General features: G+C 55.3%; 1 protein-coding gene and 1 long non-coding RNA gene across 9 annotated transcripts in view; one reads left to right on the top strand and one right to left on the bottom strand.

The window, feature by feature from the left end:
• Positions 1-13,781, top strand: part of STK40 (serine/threonine kinase 40) — a 46,534-nt gene extending 32,753 nt beyond the window's left edge. For all 8 annotated transcript variants that reach the window (XM_079152912.1, XM_079152916.1, XM_079152915.1 and 5 more), the window contains 6 exons: positions 166-218; positions 7,037-7,152; positions 11,255-11,399; positions 11,499-11,618; positions 11,983-12,067; positions 13,311-13,781. In XM_079152912.1, the coding sequence (XP_079009038.1) occupies positions 166-218; positions 7,037-7,152; positions 11,255-11,399; positions 11,499-11,618; positions 11,983-12,067; positions 13,311-13,529 (738 nt within the window). In that variant the 3' untranslated portion in view covers positions 13,530-13,781. The remainder of the gene's footprint in view (positions 1-165; positions 219-7,036; positions 7,153-11,254; positions 11,400-11,498; positions 11,619-11,982; positions 12,068-13,310) is intronic.
• A 155-nt stretch (positions 13,782-13,936) lies between these two features.
• Positions 13,937-16,155, bottom strand: LOC306669119. The gene is made up of 2 exons (XR_013766032.1): positions 15,350-16,155; positions 13,937-15,319 (listed from the first exon to the last, which is right to left on the bottom strand). It is a non-coding gene; the product is annotated as an uncharacterized lncRNA (long non-coding RNA).
• Positions 16,156-17,477: the final 1,322 nt, after the last annotated feature.

The following is a 17,477-nucleotide window of genomic DNA, read 5'->3' as shown; positions in this document are numbered from 1 at the left end:
AAGCTGCCCAGGCTTATCCTTTCAGACACATGGTTAATGAGTTCTAAGAGACATATCCTAGGGTTTTTCCTTCCTTTAAGACCCCTGGAGAGCCCCATCTCAATAGGCTAGCCCCCACTCCCCCTCTCACTTTCACGTGCAAACCATATGCCTGTTGATTTTCAGAAAAATATTGTGCACAGAGACCTGAAGCTTGGGAACATGGTGCTCAATAAAAGGTAAGACTGTCTCCTCTTCTGTGCTGTAACCTTGAATTTGGGACAGGCTACAAGCTACAGCTATGCAGTGCCCAGTGTTCTCATGGGAATTCTAGCTAAAAAAGCCCAGAATTGCAGGGCTCTGGGGTGGGGTGCCTGCTTCTGTCCTTTGCCACATGGGAATCTGGTGCTCACTAAGACCAGGAGTTTGGAGCCTCACAGAGCGAGGTCTGCAGAGGATTTGGGTTGTTGGCTCTAGCCAGATCATTCATCATGCCTGACTCCTAGTGGATGTTCACTGAATAACTGTAAAAATGAACAAATGGTTGAAAAAATGAGTAAAAGTAGGCCTTGCCATAGGTTGGGTTCCTCATGGAGCAGACTGGATGTGTGAGAGGAGGTTCACAGAGTGCTCAAGAGAAAAAGGCAGAATTGAGCCGGGGAAGGCTGAAGCATAGGGAGGTCACAGCAGTGCCTCAGCCTGAAAGTATGGGAGCTGGATAGCTTGTCAGCCTCCCAGATCAAGGCAAGGGGCATGACCTTTGTGCCCCACAGCCACCAGTCTCTGGAAGTGCTGTGCCTAAGGAGGGGCATAGCCTGGGGTAAGGCAGCAGTTTCTCTGAGCCCTTGGGACTTCCTGGAGAGGGACACACTGTAAGTGATCAGAAAGCAGCACTCCAGCATCAGGAAGAGAACACCTCAGGCTTGGAGGACATTTGAGTGGCTCATCCCAGTAACCTCTGTGAACCAAGGCAGAGGACCATCTCAGGTCATCACTCCACCCCAACAGAGGGCCTGAGCTGCTTTGGAGTAATATGGGGCAGTGGTAGGAGCATCAATCAGGCAGGGACCCAGGAAAAACAGGTCTGGAGGGAACTGCTCTGGGCCACCATGATCCTAGAAACCTCAAGGCTTGAGAAAGGTGTATCTCTCACCTGCTCTTCTAAGTCTCCCTCCTTTACCTCTGTCACCTCCAGGAGGGTTCAAAAACTTCTAAATGGCAAGCAGTACAGATTCACAGCAGAAAGGACAAGGTGATTTGTTTCGTGATGTGGTCAGTTCAGCCCAGGAAGGGCCCTGTAAAAAGTCTGCTGTCCCTGTAAAACCACAGTGGTCAGGGGGAAAGAAGCTGCAGGGAGGTGGGCGTCTGGGGAGGAGGGTGAAGGAGCAGACAGTGGACAAGCTGTCTCCACCCTTCTGCCAGCCCCTGCTGTTGCTAGAGCTGCAGACAGATCTCTGTGCTGCGGCTCTTACCTCCAGGGAGCTCAGCATCTGATGAGGTGCTGACCAGAAGACAGACAGCATGGATTGAAGACAAATGTGGGTGCACGTGCGGGGGTAGTGAGTCTGCCAGCTGAGTTGATTCATGAAGGATGATTTGCCAGCCTGAGAAAATACAGAGGAGAACATGACCTGTCATTCTCTGAAGGGCAGAGGGAGGGAAACAGGAAATTCCAGGGCTGCATGAACCCCATCTGGCTGAGTGAGGAGTTAGGGAAGATGAAGGAGCGTGACCTGGAGGTCCGACCTGGCTCTCATCCCAGGGCTGCTGCTGTCTCTTTATTTTTGGAGACCATGAGAGTTTGTTGTCGTCCCCCCCACACCGCCTTTGTGTGTGTGTGTGTGTGTGTGAGAGAGAGAGAGAGAGAGAGAGAGGGGTATCCTGGGGATTGAACTAAGGGGTGCTTTACAGTAAACTACACCCCAGCCCTTTTTATTTTTTATTTTGAGACAGGGTCTTGCTAAGTTTCCTAAGGTAGCCTCAAACTTGGGATCCTTCTGCCTCAACTCCCAAGTCACAGAGATTACAGGCATGTATCACTGCCCAGCCCAAACATTTACCTGAGCTCCCCTTTCCTCATTTGTGAAAGTGGAGATGATTCTACTTTCCTGGAAAGATTGGCCTGAGATGCAAATTAGTGGATGTGAAACTGTCTGCAGGGGTTTAACTCATCATCAGGATACCCCTGAGTGCTAATCCAGCAGGGCCTGGAGGTTTCTGTGGCTGAGAGATGGGAGAACAGGCCATATGCTGGCTTCCCTCAGGAGATGGGGCCTGCTGTGGGTGAATGGTTGATAAGGGTGGCCAGCAATTCTCCTAGCCCCAGCTCTGAATCCCAAGAGAAGCACAGGTGTTAGAGAGTGCTGGCCACCCAGGCCTCAGTTGTGGGCAGTGAGTGCATTGTTTTAGAGAGGGAGGTTTGGGTCCTGCCCTACTCCAGGTCTTATGGCACCTGCCCTGCCCTGGGCTGCAAGCCCCTGTTTACAAAGAGACAGCATTCGGCCATGTGACCCATGTCCTGTCCAGGTGTACTTGAGAACTCAGGATTTCCACAGCAGCCATTCTGCCCTAAATGAGCATCCAAAGGCTTGTCATGGGAACATGTAGTCAGGGCTCCTGCCTGGTACATACCAGCACACCCCCTCCACCTGCCACCTCACTGCTGGGGATTGCTAGGCAATGGCTCTACCACTGAGCTCCACCCCCAGCATGCTGAGGCTCTTTGTGTCCCTGGTGGGTTTGTTTCTGTTCACTTCTGGCTCCCTAGGTTCCGGAATAGAGTCAGGAGGTCATACCTCTGGAACATGCCAGTGTGGCGGTAGCAGCTCTGTGGTGTGGGCGTGTGTTGCTCAGGTCACCCTTCCTTAATCTGATAATTCCTTTTTCTGTGTCTTGAACCAGGCAGAGGTTTTGACTGCCTTTTATTTAAATCCCAGGCGCTACAGAAACAGGGAGGGGAGTGTGGTGCGGAGCTCCACCCTGCTCTGGGTGTGTGTCCTTGACACACCCCTCCACTTGGGGACCTCACTTTCCTGGTCGCTTAGTCAGGAGAGGAAGGCAGGCAGGCAGGCAAACCACGGCCTTCACTGCTTCTCGGCAGCCAGGCAGAGAGCCCCCAGGAAGGAAATGGGAGCAGTACTTTGAGGCAGCCAAGGTCAGCTTCCTCATGCTTTGGGTGAAAGGAAAGGGTTGAAGTCCCGAGTCCTCTTTCGGGTTATGTGAGGTTAGCCACAGTTCCTTCTCCTTCCCCCTTCCTTTTGGGTCGGCAAGTTGCATACCAATTCCTAGAAAAGGAAAGGAACACTGTGGCAGCCCAGAGGGCCATAGCTGAAGCGTGACTCACTCAGAGCAGACCCTGCTGACGCATGTCGCCCCCTCCATCCCTCTCTGCCCTCACCGTCCTGTGGGGACCAGTTGGGAGGTCTGGGACTCCTAGGGACAGCTGCGTGCCACCCGGCCCTCGTTGGCATGGTGGCGGGTAGCAGAGGAGCACTGCCAAGCTTCAGGAGGTCTCAGGGCTGCTGCGTTGCCTCCTGTGGGAGAGCCTCAGGCACCTCTGTGGCAGAACAGGCCTGGGCCCCCCTCAGCCCAAGCCCCAACCACGGCCACCTCGTGCCATGGCAGAGAGGTTCAGCCACCCTGGCATGTGTGCTTCAGGGCCTGTCGTCACCCACCGCCTCATAGAGGGTCTGTCCTGGGGTCTCCCATTGGTAGCCTCTGCCATGTATGCCAGCTGGCCAGAGGATGAGGATGATGGCAGGCTCCTTCATGGGCTTCTCTTGGTAGACCCCAACATGATCCTGAGTCGGGTGCTAGTGTTCTTCCTGTGTCACAGAGGGAAACAGGGTTAGCAAGAGAGGAGGTGGCAAAGCCAGGAAAAGGACCCGAAAAGATTGAGTCCTGACCCAGCTGTCCCCTTCCCTAAGCTGTCGTCCTGCTGTCTTCAGCCTCAGAGCCCACAGGATATACTTCAGTGGCCGGGAGAGAATACATGGTGATGCCCTGTGGGAACCTTCCAGACCAGGGGCCCAAGCAATCTCATGTTCAGGGCAACAACATAGAGGGCTCAGAGCTGGAGCAGCCCATTTCTCAAGGTGCTTATGACCCTTGCTGAGACCTTTTGCCTACACTCTGAGGCTCTAGATGCCCCATAAGCCACCAGTCAGATTTTTCTAGGGTGGGCCGGTGTGAGAACTGGAGTCCACATTCCCACTGGGAATGCAGAGGCCAGACTAGCCTTTGTTTCACATCAAGCTCTTTGCCAGCAGAGTCCCCCGGGCCTCCTGAACACAACCCAGGAAATCCACCCTTAGCCACACACCCTGCACCTCTGAGCCCACCTCCTCCCCACCGTGGAGACTGTGCTGTGAAGAGACAGTGGAGCTTCCCTTGCTGCCATCCCCCAGCTACTGTACCCACCCAGCTGACACGGGGGTAGGATGGCTTGGTAGGAGGCACCCTTCCTCACTGGCCACCCCCACCTGGCCTCCTGGAGGGAGCCAGTTGACCCCTCCAACCCCTCGGTGTGGTGAAGGCTCTTCTCTAGGGACTCCTTTTTAGTCCACATCGTGAACTTCCTAGAAAGGCTCAGAGCCCAGAGCCACTGCCCCAGGACTCTCAGAGACAGGGAATCTGGTTTTCTAGGTCAGGGCAGAGTCTGAAGTACAAAACGCAGGGTGAGTCAGCCGTGATGGAACAGAAGGAAGAGCCAGCCAGGCATTGGGCACTGCCCAGGGACACAGCTGGGCGTCAGTCAGTCCTGATGGCAGGCTCTGGGCATTTCAGACCTAGGTTTGGACCCTACTCCTTTCTCACTAGCTGTGGGTCCCTAGGCCTCCACTTCTCTGTGCCTTGGTTGCACCATCTGAAACCAGGTAGTGAGAAAGGCTCCCTCCCAAGCTGCTGTGAGGAATGAACGAGAACAATCCCCTTTCTTACTAAGTGCTCAACTGGTAATGACAAAGGGGATTGATAGAAGGGGCAGTAGTGCCACCAAGGATGAATCCAGAGCTCTCTATCGCCTGAGCTCCTCAGGTTGGTTATTTTCTCCAAAGCAAAGTGTGCCTCCCCCACCCCACTTCTCAGGAGCTCCCCAAAGCATGCAGGAGCACCCCAATTTATGCTAAGGGTCCTCCTGGGGAGTCCAACCCTGGGTTGACTAAATGACCTTCTGTGCCCACTTGCTCCACCTCTGGAGACCATGTTCCTCACCTGATTCTACTGATAGCAGCTCCTAGCCCAGGCCCTGTTGCTCCACGTGAAGAACCCCAGAAAGTGTCCCACCGTACTGCAGGGGTTTGAAAATTGTTGGGAGTAGGGCTGGGGATATAGCTCAGTTGGTAGAGTGCTTTCCTTGCAAGCACAAGGCCCTGGGTTCAATCCCCAGCACTGCCAAAAGAAAGGAAGGAAGGAGGGAGGGAGGGTGGGAAGGAGGGAGGGAGGAAGGAAGAGAGAGAGAGAGAGAAAGAGAAAGAAAGAAAGAAAATTTGGGGGAATAAACCAGCTTATGGTCACTTTTTCTTAGTCATGTGACCCTACAGTGTGCCCTGTTTGGTAGCCTCAGCTGGCCCACAGGGCTCAGTGTACTGTGATCCTCAGCGTCTGTTGGGCCTTTGCCTCGCATGCCAAGGAGTGTCAGTCCTGGCAAAGTATGATTGCTCCCCGGTGGCAGCAAAGGCCTGCTGCCCAGCCCTCACAGAGGCCCTCAGCAGTGTCCAGCACTCTCTGCGAGGAAGCAGAATGGAGAGCTGACTGCCCAAAGCTCCATTCACCCAACCTCCCCAAGGACCCCAAGATGGCCTCACCAGCTCACAGGGCCCTCCCCTCTGGAATGGACTGCCCTTAGTAGACCTCACCCCAGTTGTAGGTGGGGAGTTCAGGTGACCTTGGAAGAGTAGTTTAGAGTCTAGAGAGGACCATTGAAGACCTAGGCCTAGTGGGTGGGCCGTCCCCCAGCATTTAGGCTCCTTGCCACCCAGCCACCCTGCATCTACACCAGTGTGTGCACCCCCTGCCATAAAGAGAGGAGGCCAAGTTCTGTTTGCTCTAAAGAGCAAGGGGTCTCACGCCATCTGCTGGTTCCACTTGTTCACAAAGCTAATGCTGTCCTGGAATTGCCCAGAAAAGTTCCCAGGCCATCCTTCTAATGCCAGGATCTGCCATGTTCTCGCCTGTCGTGGGGTTTTGGAAAGACAGTAACTTCAGGCACACTGTTGCTCTGTGCAGTGACAGCTGTGTGGCCCTCCCTCCCTGACTCCCCTTCGGCCTCTGAGGACTGTAGGGATGAGGGGAGTGTCGGGATGATGCAGGTTCTTCCCAGCCCCTGCCTTGTGCCTGATTGAAGGCCAGTGCCTGGGCATTGAGTGCTAGGCCCAGGTGGACTGTGTTGTCAGCTGGATCCTTGGCACCATCTGGAGGACACGGCATAGGACCAGCTTCCACACTTTACCAGGACATGTGGAAAGTGTACCTGCAGGACCAGGATCCCCAGGTGCACCCATCCCTGTGCTCCCAGGCCTCCCTGGTTCCCTGCCCCGGGAGGCGCACTCTTCTGCTCTCTTGCCACCTTTGCAGTTGGTGGGGCACTTGGTGAGACAGGGAGGTGGAGGCCCAGGGCCTGCTCTCTGACCATCACACAGTGCAGAGTGGGAGGGTTTTAAGGTCACTTACCTCTGCTAGACTTCCTTTTCTAATGTGTGAGTGAAGGAACCTAACTAAATTTCTTGGTCACTTCCAACCTAGAATATCATATGAGGCCATTTTGGAGAAATCTCTGAAAGTTATTCTAAGCCAACCATGATCTACACCTGTACTCCTTGAGCCTCAGCCAGGGTGGCAGGTTCAGAGAAAGCCCCTACAACACCCAGGAGGATGGAGTGACTCAGATTCCTGCTGGACATAGATAGGATTTCTCTGCTCCCTAGGTTGGGGGCAGCTATTTTGCCTCTTGAAGAGAAGTCTATCTACCTTTGTTCGGGATTGGGGGCTGCTCTGCTCTTATCTAGTGCCCCTGGCTGTAGATACCAAGATTTGTTCACCCTCTGCCTCCCATTCCCAGGACACATCGAATAACCATCACTAACTTCTGCCTCGGGAAACATCTTGTGAGCGAGGGGGACCTGCTGAAGGACCAGAGAGGGAGCCCCGCTTACATCAGTCCTGATGTGCTCAGCGGTACGTGTGGGCCCCAGGCTGCACATGGGCGGGCTCTGCAGTAGTGCACACGATGAACAAATGCTACCTGTCAGCAGGCCCTGGACTAGGTGCTGGAGCTTCACTGGTGGCCCAGCATTGTTCCTCCACACACAAACTCTTTGGTCTAGTGAAAGAAGAAAGTATACTGGTCACACTCGAGCATGAGATTAGTGCTAGGAGGGAAAGGGACAGATTTCATGGAGACCCTATGAAGGCACTTGCTGGACTTTCCCAGTAAGTGACATTTAAGCTGCGATCTTAAGGAGAACTGTGAACTCCTTGGGTGTGGCAGCAGGGCTGGCAGTGACCTGGCTTAGGATGTGTCCCAGAGGTGGCATGGTACACTGGAAGAACTGCAGACTCAGAAAGTGAGTTCAGTTGATGGGGGTTGCAGAAGCCAGCAGGCCTGGCTGCACGAACTCAGCATGGGCTGTTGAGAAACACCGTCCTCTTTTTTTTCAGGTGTGAAAGGAAGCCACTGAACAGGTCTCATCCAAGTTCATCTCAGTGGGCTTCATTCAGTTGTTCTAGTCCTGGCCAGGCCTACCGGGTCCAAGGCTTGGCTCTATAGGTCTAACTCTAGGATTGGAACCCAGGGATGCTCTGCCACTGGGGATACATCCCCAGCCCTTTTTTTATATTTTAGTTTGAGACACATTTTTACTGAGTTGTCCAGGCCATCTGCGGACCTGAGATCTTCCTGAATTGCTGGAACTGCAAGCATGCCCCGTGCGTGGCTGCTCTAGGTACTTTGGATGTAGCAGTGAATAAGCAGATGCACACTGCTGGCCTCCTGGAGCTGCTTCCTAGGCAGGATGGAGCAGGCTGTGCATAAGTCTGTAAACTGGGGCTCTCACCTACAGATCATATTTCCCAGTGGCAGGCAATGTGCTAAGCACGCAGTGCACGTTGTCTGTTTAAAACCACACAGCTACCCTGCCTGGGAAATAGCCCTTTTTAATAGATGAGAAAACCAAGGCTTAGAGAGATGACAGTTCTTGTCCAAAAATCATAGCAAATAGTAAACCTGAAAACTGAGGCTCAGTCTCAGGGATGCCTCCCCTTAAGACCCGTGCCCCTATTCCACTGTAGACTCTGTTTCCTTCCCTGTTTCCTGGTCTTCTGCCTAATTGGGATCCCTCCAGTTCTTAGGAACCAGGGACTTATACCACCCCTCATCGTGGAGGATTCGGGTCATCCTCAACACACTTGTATGCACCCTCTCCTTGCAGCAGCAGAACTGGCCTCTTACCAGGTCATGTCTCATCCTGAGAGCAGGCTGCTGTGACTTGTCACAAACATTTGTAACCCCTTGGAGGCTTCCCCTGAGCCATGGCTTCTGCTGGAGAGTGCATGATGGCTAGTAAGTCATCCACCACCAGAGCTTCCCATGCACCAGGGATAGTGGTGCCACACCCCAGGCCTGGGCATTTTGGATGGAGTCTTACAGCCTCTACTGGAAGAATTTGGGTGCCAGGAGATGCACCCTAGCTCGCTGAGCACAACCCTCCATGATAGTCCCCAAAGCATCCCTGTAGGTGACAGAGCCAGGAGGACAAGCCACGCTCTGCCCACACTCAGGAATGTAAGGTGGCGTCTGGGAGGGTCTGCAGGACTTGGATTGGGGGCCACCTCTGGTCAGGGCTCCTCCTTGGTGGTGTTGTGTAATAGTGGCCTCCATGCTGCTGCCTATAACCTGTTATAGACTCATGCCAGTCACAGAGAATGGAACAAAGGGCACCTGCTACATTAGAAAGAATCATAGGCAGGGTACCAGAGACCTGGGTTCTAATTCACCCTTGGCTGGAAAGCTAGTTTACTCTATACGTCATTCTCTTCTGGGTTAGAAGCTGAAGTCAGTGCTGCATGTGCCCCAGTCCCAGGTCTGCCACTTCATGTATTCTCTGTGCTAAACACAGTCCTGGACATCAGGCACAGAACTGTGAAAGTGCAGACCTTGGGAAAAGATCTCCTTCCCACTTAGATGTCAGTGCAGATCACCCTGTGCTGGGTCGTTCATCCCATCCAGGTCAGGGCAGACTTGAGTTGTGGGTGTGTGTCTATGGGCTGGCTCAGACCCTCAGATCCTGACAGCAGGATTTCCCTCCTGCCTTAGCCCTGCCATTCTGTCTCTGCAAGAATCACCTTCCAGGTGCTGGAGGAGAGGCAGAACCTTTTTGGGTGCCCTGTGTTCTTTATCAGGTCCCCATTTGATGGTGCAGAGTCTGGGGAAGAGGGCTGTCCTCAGATTGACCAAGGGATTGGTGAAAGTCACTCCAACTCCTTTTGAGCACCAAGCACTGGGAAGGGTCAGGGATACTACAGCCTTGAGAGAACTTGGGAGGGACTCATCTCTCCAGAACTACCTACCATAAGCCAAAGCAGACGCTTCCCCCACACAGCCTATGCAGCAGGCAGTAGCACCATCCCCACTTAACAGACGAAGTGACAGTGTGTAATAAGAAGGTTCCATGGCACTCTGAAGGCACAGACCAAGGCCTGTAACAACATTTCCCATGTGGATACTACATACCTATCTCCTTAAGCTTCTGACCTTCATTGGGCCTAATAGGGACCTTCAGGACCAGAGTCCCATGCCCCAAACGTATCCTCAGTACCCAGAAGGCCTTGGGGCCACTGCGGGTGACCCAGAAAAGTGGTGTTAATTACCCAGGCAGTGCAGATGTGACATGACAGTAAAGTGCCCAGAGGCAGCCCTTCCGCACTGCAGAGAGCTGAGTTGTGTATGGGGATCTGGGCTGCCGCAACATGTTGGTCTACAGGACACATCACAGGCCTGGGCAGGGAAGGGGCTTGGAAGGCTTCAGTGATTCTCAGATTTTGCATCTGGAGGAGTGGGTCAGGCAGTGACCAACCTGTGGGAGGTGCTCTGTTCCTGACCGGTAGATGAATAGGTTGCCCTGAAAATGGAAAAGCAGTAAGACTTTTGCAGTTAAACATGGGCACTCACTTTCCATGTGGCTTTGGACAGATGACATCCTGTTGCCTGTCATCCAGTTGTGGAGGACAGTTAGTAAAATGAGTGTTTCTTCAGTGCTATCAAAAAGTAAGGACTCCATTAGAGTCTGCTTCCTTCTTTCCTAGTGCCTTAACCAATATTCTGTTGCAATAACCAAGTGCCAGATACTAGAGATTTATAAAGAATGAAGATTTAAGCCAGACATAGTGGTGCATGCCTATAATCCCAGCCCATTTTGGGAGACTGAGGAAAAAGAATCACAAGTTCAGAGCCAGACTGAGCAACTTTGTGATACCCTATCTCAAAAATAAGAGCTGAGGATGTAGCTCAGTGGCAGAGCATCCCCGAGTTCAATCCCCAGAACCACAAAACAAAACAAAACAAAAAAAAAAACAAGCAACACAGAGCCAGATTGATTTATAACAGATCCCCTCAAGACAACTGGAAACCCCATCAGTCCAGGTGAATGGGGATGGGATTTCAGTGAACTTTTTTTTTGAATGAGACATTCAGACCATAGCACACAGCAAGGAAACTGCAACACAGCGAGAGGCTGACGAAGCGAATGTTCGAGTCAGTTCAGCAGTGAACACTGCAGAGCCAGTGCCTGCCTCTGAGATCTTGCCTTCCAGTGGGGAAGCTGGGGAGTGACAGATAAAGAAGGTGGTGATCAGTGCCGTGAAGGAAGCATGGGATGAGGAGAGTGGTAGGGGGTGGAGTGGCTGACTCGCCCAGAGCCACTAGTCTGTTCTGGAAACATCATTGACCACTTGCTCCGGGAGCTGCTCTGCTGCCTCCGAGCCAGGTCCAGTTCCCAGGGGCTTGCAGTCCATCAGAGCAGATGGCATGGAAGAGCATGATCCTTCCCTGTAGAGGTCAGGGGGTCGGGAAAGGCATTGCCCCGTGCAGCCAGGTTTCCTGGGGACAGGGACTCTGAGCAGAAGCCAGGACTGCATTGTGCTTGCTCTGGGAGCAAGTGGGTGCAGGGGACCAGAAGTGGGAATGGCAGGTAGAGAGGCCCCAGGTAGGATGGCAGGCACTAACCAGCAGAGGGGCATCGTGGACCTCTTTGCCACTGAGTACGGTGTTCTTTGCCCCCAGGCCGGCCTTACAGGGGCAAACCGAGCGACATGTGGGCCCTGGGCGTGGTGCTGTTCACCATGCTCTACGGCCAGTTCCCTTTCTACGACAGCATCCCCCAGGAGCTCTTCCGCAAGATCAAGGCCGCCGAGTACACCATCCCTGAGTGAGTCCTGTGTCAAGGGAGGGAGGGAGCCTGAGTCCTAGGTCAGCCCCAGCCCCCTGGTGCCCTGCTGAGCCCTCCTTCCTCCATCTCTGTGGTCAGGGATGGACGCGTCTCTGAGAACACTGTGTGTCTCATCCGGAAACTGCTGGTCCTCGACCCCCAGCAGCGCCTGGCTGCCGCCGATGTCCTGGAAGCCCTCAGTGCCATCATTGCCTCGTGGTAAGTGGGCTGGCACTGGGCCGGGCAACCAGGGTGTCCTGCCTGTCCTATGCAGAGAAGAGACCGCTCTCAGCCCATTTCTCTCCAGGCAGTCAGATGTCCAGATCCTCCAAGATTGGGAGGATGCAGGCAGAGCACAGGCTAGAGTGTCTCCTGTGGCGCCAGACCCTGCCAGCTGTGGGATGGGCATTGCCTTTCTGAGTGCTCACCACAGCCACAAGGAAAACATTTCTCCCTTTATGGGACCAGCAAATGGAGCTCAGAAAAGCAGTCAGCTGGATCAGGCCAGGGCTGGCTGACCCCAGCCAAGTCTGGAGCAGTGGGGGCTGCCTGGAGCCAGCCTGACCAGTCTGCCTTCCTGCAGGCAGTCCCTGTCATCTCTGAGCGGGCCTTTGCAAGTGGTTCCTGACATCGATGACCAGATGAGCAATGCAGACAGCTCCCAGGAGGTGAGTGGGGAGGGCAGGTGGGGCAAGGTTCCAGGTGGCAGCTCCTTGTAGGCACGGGGCCTCCTCGCTTCTCCCCAGCCCTCGGAGTGGGAAAGGACTTAGTGTTCCACCTGAGCTGCCTGGGGCCTGCCTTGTGTTGTCCTCAGCTAGAGATCCCATGGTCCCACGACCAGCTTCTGGGAGGCCCCACAGCAGGAGGCCCTGCCTGGCCCTCTGAGCTTCCTCTTCCTGCCCAAGTCACATTTCTCTACCCCTCTGACTCACTGGGTTCTTTCTCACCCTTCCTGCTTTTCATTTTCCAGATGATTCATTTATCCCTGTTTTCTCTCCTCCCAGTTCCCTACACTGGAGAAAGTGCTGGGCCTTGGGTAGGGGCAGAGACCTGAGCTCTAGACAGAAACCATCAGTGATCTCAGACTGCCCCCTGGACGGCAGGGCTTGGCTGTCCCTCGGGGGACTGCCAGACCTGAGAGGTGTCGTAAGGACCTTCCCTTCTCGGCCTACCTTGGCACTCCATAGCAAGCAGTGGGCAAGCAGGACCAGGAGGGGCCGTGCCCTGGAACATCTAGGCCCTTGGGAAGAGAGTTCCAGGCCTGCCCTCCACCTCCCACCTTGTCCGGTGGGATGAAACCATCATCACTCACATGCACTGAGTGCCTACCCACCACGTCTCAGCGAGCCCTCCCACGGCCAGCGTGGCCTGTGTTCTTATCCCCAGTTTCTAAGGGAAGAATCAGGTTCAGAGAAGTAAAATGATTTCCCCATAGTCACACAGCTTAGAAGTAGTAGAGCTGAACCTTGAACCCACGTCTGATTCTGATGCCCCCCTTCCTCTTTGATGACTGGCGCAGTTTCCGACACTGCCGACCTGTGCCTGGGGAGCTCAGCAGTGGGCCCCAGGTGTAGGACTGACGGAAACAGCCCCAAGCTCTGCTCTTACCCTTGGTGCACACTGACACCTGTGTCTGAGGGGAGACGACCACTGCCCTCAGGGTGAGGAAGCTGGTGCCACCTCTCCTGGATGAGGATGCACGGGGCTCAGGTGCGGGCTGCAGCCATGGCAGCCAGCAGTGTGCCCTGCCATCAGCTGGAGGCCACCGCTCAGGGACCCACACTTGGCTCCAGGCTCCGTGGTGCCCAAAGTGCAGTGCTGGGAAGGGCCTCAGGAGCCAGGTGCCCAGCACTCACCATGTCTTCTCTCTCTCCGCTGCCCTGTGTGTGTCCGTCCCTCCGGGCCTCACAGGCGAAGGTGACAGAGGAGTGCTCTCAGTACGAGTTTGAGAACTACATGCGGCAGCAGCTGCTGCTGGCCGAGGAGAAGAGCTCCATACACGAGGCCCGGAGCTGGGTGCCCAAGAGACAGTTCGGGAGCGTGCCACCAGTGCGACGGCTGGGCCACGACGCACAGCCCATGACCTCCTTGGACACTGCCATTCTGGCTCAGCGCTACCTGCGGAAATAGCAGCCTCAGCCAGGGGCACCAGCCCCAGCACCACCTCTTCGGCCCTCAGCCCTGTTGAGGCTGGGCCCTGTAGTGCTGGACTCTCCCAGGCTGCAACAGGAACAGGGCAGGGACAGGGACAGCCCAGGTCACATGTGGGGTCAGCAGAGGTACCACGAAGCTACCTTTTGGAATGATTGCTTGATTGTTTGGTTTTTTTAATCTGAGAAGCCTAGATAACTAATCTGCTTTTAATCATGACATTTTAATCTACCTCTGTCTCTAACCATGCTGTCTCTGGACTGAGTGACAGGAGGAGGGAGCCCACCCACTCACCCCAAGCCCTGACCCAGCTGGCATCCGCCTGGCTTGGGGACTGCTGCTCCCCACAGTCCAAATAAGCTGAAAGTGCAGCTTGCTGCTGGCTCCCAAAACGAATGCCCACCTCCCTGCTCCCCATCCCATAGTCTGTGCCATCCCTCCCTTCTGACCCCAGCCCCTCAGTCCAAGCTTTGGAAAACCTTCACCTCATCTTATTCAAATATATTTATTTTTTTACTGAAACCAAGTTCTCTCCCATCTCTAGGTGGCTCAGCCCATGGCCACTCCCTGTCCTAGCCTGGCTGGACCGCAGGGGTCGGCAGCCCACATGCGGGTTCCCTCCACACCCCAGGCAAAGAGGGGCCCTCCTGGCTGGACCTCTCTCCGCTCCCAGCCGCCTGGGCCTGTTTCCAGTGGTGGGAATCCTGTCTAGACTTGGCTCTCTCTCTCATCTCAGTAGCTTCTCTGAGGTGCTGCACATGTGTGTTAGCCCTGCTTCCTCTTCCTCCTTCCTCCTTCCTCCTTCACGTGGTACCCAGGTAACATGGAACACAATGTGAAGGGAGCCGTGACCGGGCTGGGGAGGGATGCTCTGGGCCTGGCCGGGAACGGGCCCTGGTTACGTGCTGTCTCACCTCCGCCCCTTACGTTCTGAGAAGGAGCTATGGGGCGTCTGTCCTCCTACCCTGCCTCAGCAGATGATGTGTCTCCCCTGACAGACCCTGGCCAGGGGCCATGGGGTAGGAGGCTTGTGGGGAGAATCCGGGGGATTGGGGACCTACCCGCCTGGCCTGAGAACAGCCCTGCTGCCTCTTTTGAGCCGAGATTTTGAAGTGGATGCCCGTCTTGCCAGAAATGCTGTTCTCACCAGAATGCCCTCTGTTCCCCCTTTCCATTTGGCTCTTTTGGTGCCAAGCAAAGATTCTCCCCCAGAGGCCTACCCCCCCCCCCCCCCCCCCCGTGTACCCTCAGAGAGGCTGAGTGTCCCCTCCGGGCAGCGGAAGGCCCTTTCTACCTGTCCTTGCTTCCCACTGGGAGGCAACAATGTTTCCCAGAGTGTGAACTGTCCCCTCCCCCCCAAAAAAACTGACTCACTGTGAGTGACCTTGGGCAAGTTCCCAAACCTCCTTGTGCCTCAGTTTCCCCATCTGGAAAAAATGGGGCCACCTCTTGCCAGCAGTAGCAGGGCCGCCCACGCCCCTTCCTTCCCGTGCTCCCAATCCAGCACTTGGGCGCCTCGTGCCTCTGCTTTGGTGGGTCTGTGGGAGCCCACCTGAGCTCAGCACTTACTCCCAGAGCACCTAGCTCTGCCTCTAGCTCAGCCGTCCAGCCGCTGAGAGCCAGGGTGTGGTGCTGTGGGGTGGGGAGGCCTCTTTTCTATATTTATTTGATAAAGAAAATTCTCCTAAGGGAGCAGAAATGTAGTCAGCATGGGCTCCCAGCCCTGTGACTGTCCTCCAGTGAGGCTCTGAGGCCTTGCCAGGGCCTGCCTTGGCAGGGCCGCTGCCCCTTGGGCCTGCTTTCCATGTGTGATTTGTCTCCTTTTCAAAGCAATATCCTCAGGTCTGCAAAGCCCTAGCAGACAGACTGGTTCCTTCCAAGGTCAACCCACGTGTCTGGTTACACTTCTGGCGAAACACATGAGAGGAGATCGGGGTCTGCCCTCACTGGTTTCACACACTGGGAGAAGTCCTATTGTAAAGAAAATGGAAAAAGTCACAAAAAAGTTTGTATAAAGACATATTTTTGTACTACATGGGGACTCTTCCTGCATGTCAGCAATAAAACTTCCTGATCTGGAGCCAGTGTGGCCTGTAGTGTCTGCCGTCCTTGCCCTGCTCCATGCCTCCATCTCTGCTCCCACCCCACCCCGCCCCTTCCCATCCCAGCTAGGCAGCTCCCTGCATCTCTAGGTCCTGCTATCAGGAGCACCCCACCCCCTGCCAACAGGCGGCACCCCATGTTCAGGTGGTCTGACAGGGTGGGGACTCATTACCATCCAGCATTCTCCTTTCCCAGACTGTGGTCCAGCCTCTAGCTGTGTCTGGTGGGAGCTCCCTGCTTGACCTGGCCTAGCCCTCGACCTGGGCAGGCAGGAAGGGTCCCAGAGCCACTGCAGCTGGAGCACATTGATTCTTTCTGTCCACGACGTGTGGGGTGGGGAACCTAGCCAGACAGACTGCCCGTGTGTCCAGGCCTGTCCAGGCCAGAGCAGGCCTTTTCCTGCACCACCCTCCCCTGCGCTCCCCTCCATAGGAAGCCCAGCGGGTTGGTTCCTTCCTTGCTTCCTTCCTTCCCTTGCCTAAATTTAGACTGTAGATTGTACTTCCTGAGCAGTGAGGCTCGAGGTAAGCCAACCCCTCCCCAGCATACCCAGCACTCCTGGACCCTCACCCAAGCCCGGCACGAAAGGAGCAGATCCATGTGCATGGGGTCCCTTCCTGGGCAGGCATCTAATGCAAGAGATGCTTCCCCAAGGTGTGTGAAGGCCCTGGCGGTACCTGCCCTTGCTCCAGGCAGCCCCTCCCCCACCAGCGCCCTCAGTCCCCCCCCCCCCCCGCTCTACCCCAGGTGCCCAGGGTCCCACCATCATTTGACCCATACCCTGCCTGTCCTGATGCCCACCCTGTCAGGAGGTGCCTTTGCTCCCAGCCCACCCCTGCCATGCTGGCCCTGCTAACCACTGCCCCTGCCCCTGGACCTGAATCCATCGCAGTCCCACTCCTGCCCTGCCACCCATTCAGCCTCGCTCAGTGTGCAGATGACTCCTGGCACCTCCACAGCGACAGAAGGCAGCAAGTCCCAGGCAGGCAGGGCTTTGTTTTGCTCTCCCCCGCCCCCCCGTGGCCTCGGCACTTAGAACTGGGTCTACACAGTGGCACACACAACTGTTGAGTTATTGATCTGAACGGGGATTGTTTGTCCTTTCCAACTTATTACTGGGAGCCCTGGCAGCAAGGGCTGTACCAAAATGTGGGTGCAATCAGCCTCCTGTGCTCCTGAGAGGTTAGACAAAGAACTAAGAAGTTTCCATCCCTTTTGGCCACCCGCTGGCCTCCAGGGTCCTCAGAGAGGCCAGACTGCAGAGCTATCTGAAGTGGGAAAGGAAGTGAGGAAAGGGAGCCCTTGTGGCTGAGCTGTTCCGGCTCCAGAGCCAAGTCAGCCTGTATGTCTGTCTCCCTTCCTGGCCACCCCAGCCCTGCCTGGAATCAGCCCCAAGCCCCAACTCAAGCATTAGCCCTCTCTCCCCCCTCTCCCAGGCCTTGGTCCTGGGGACACCCTGCAGCCAGAGCGAGCCTTCCCAATTCCAGCTCGCAGCCCTCCAGTGGCTTCCACCCAGGCAGAACGCAATCCGAAGGCCCTGGTGGCTCCTGAAGGCCCATACTGAGGCTCCGCACCTGCCATCTCCTGACTGCTCGTCCTCCCCTTCACCCGCCCAGGCATGCTTCCACCTGACCTTGGCACTGGCCACTTGCTGGAAGGCTCTTTCCCTAGATAGCTACCTGCACAGCTCCCTCCCACCTATGGGTGTACTCTGCCCAAAATGTCACCTCCTCAGATCCTTCCCTCACCATGTCCACCTGGTCTTCTGGAACCGCTTACTTAACTTGTCCTTCACTGTGCTTATCAAAACCTGACCTGTCCACT

Source organism: Sciurus vulgaris (genome assembly GCF_902686455.1).
Source record: "Sciurus vulgaris genome assembly, chromosome: 1".
In the NCBI taxonomy this organism is placed as follows: Eukaryota; Metazoa; Chordata; class Mammalia; order Rodentia; family Sciuridae; genus Sciurus; species Sciurus vulgaris.
The sequence above is the reverse complement of the archived record's forward strand: the minus strand, read 5'-3'. Positions and strand labels throughout refer to the sequence as shown.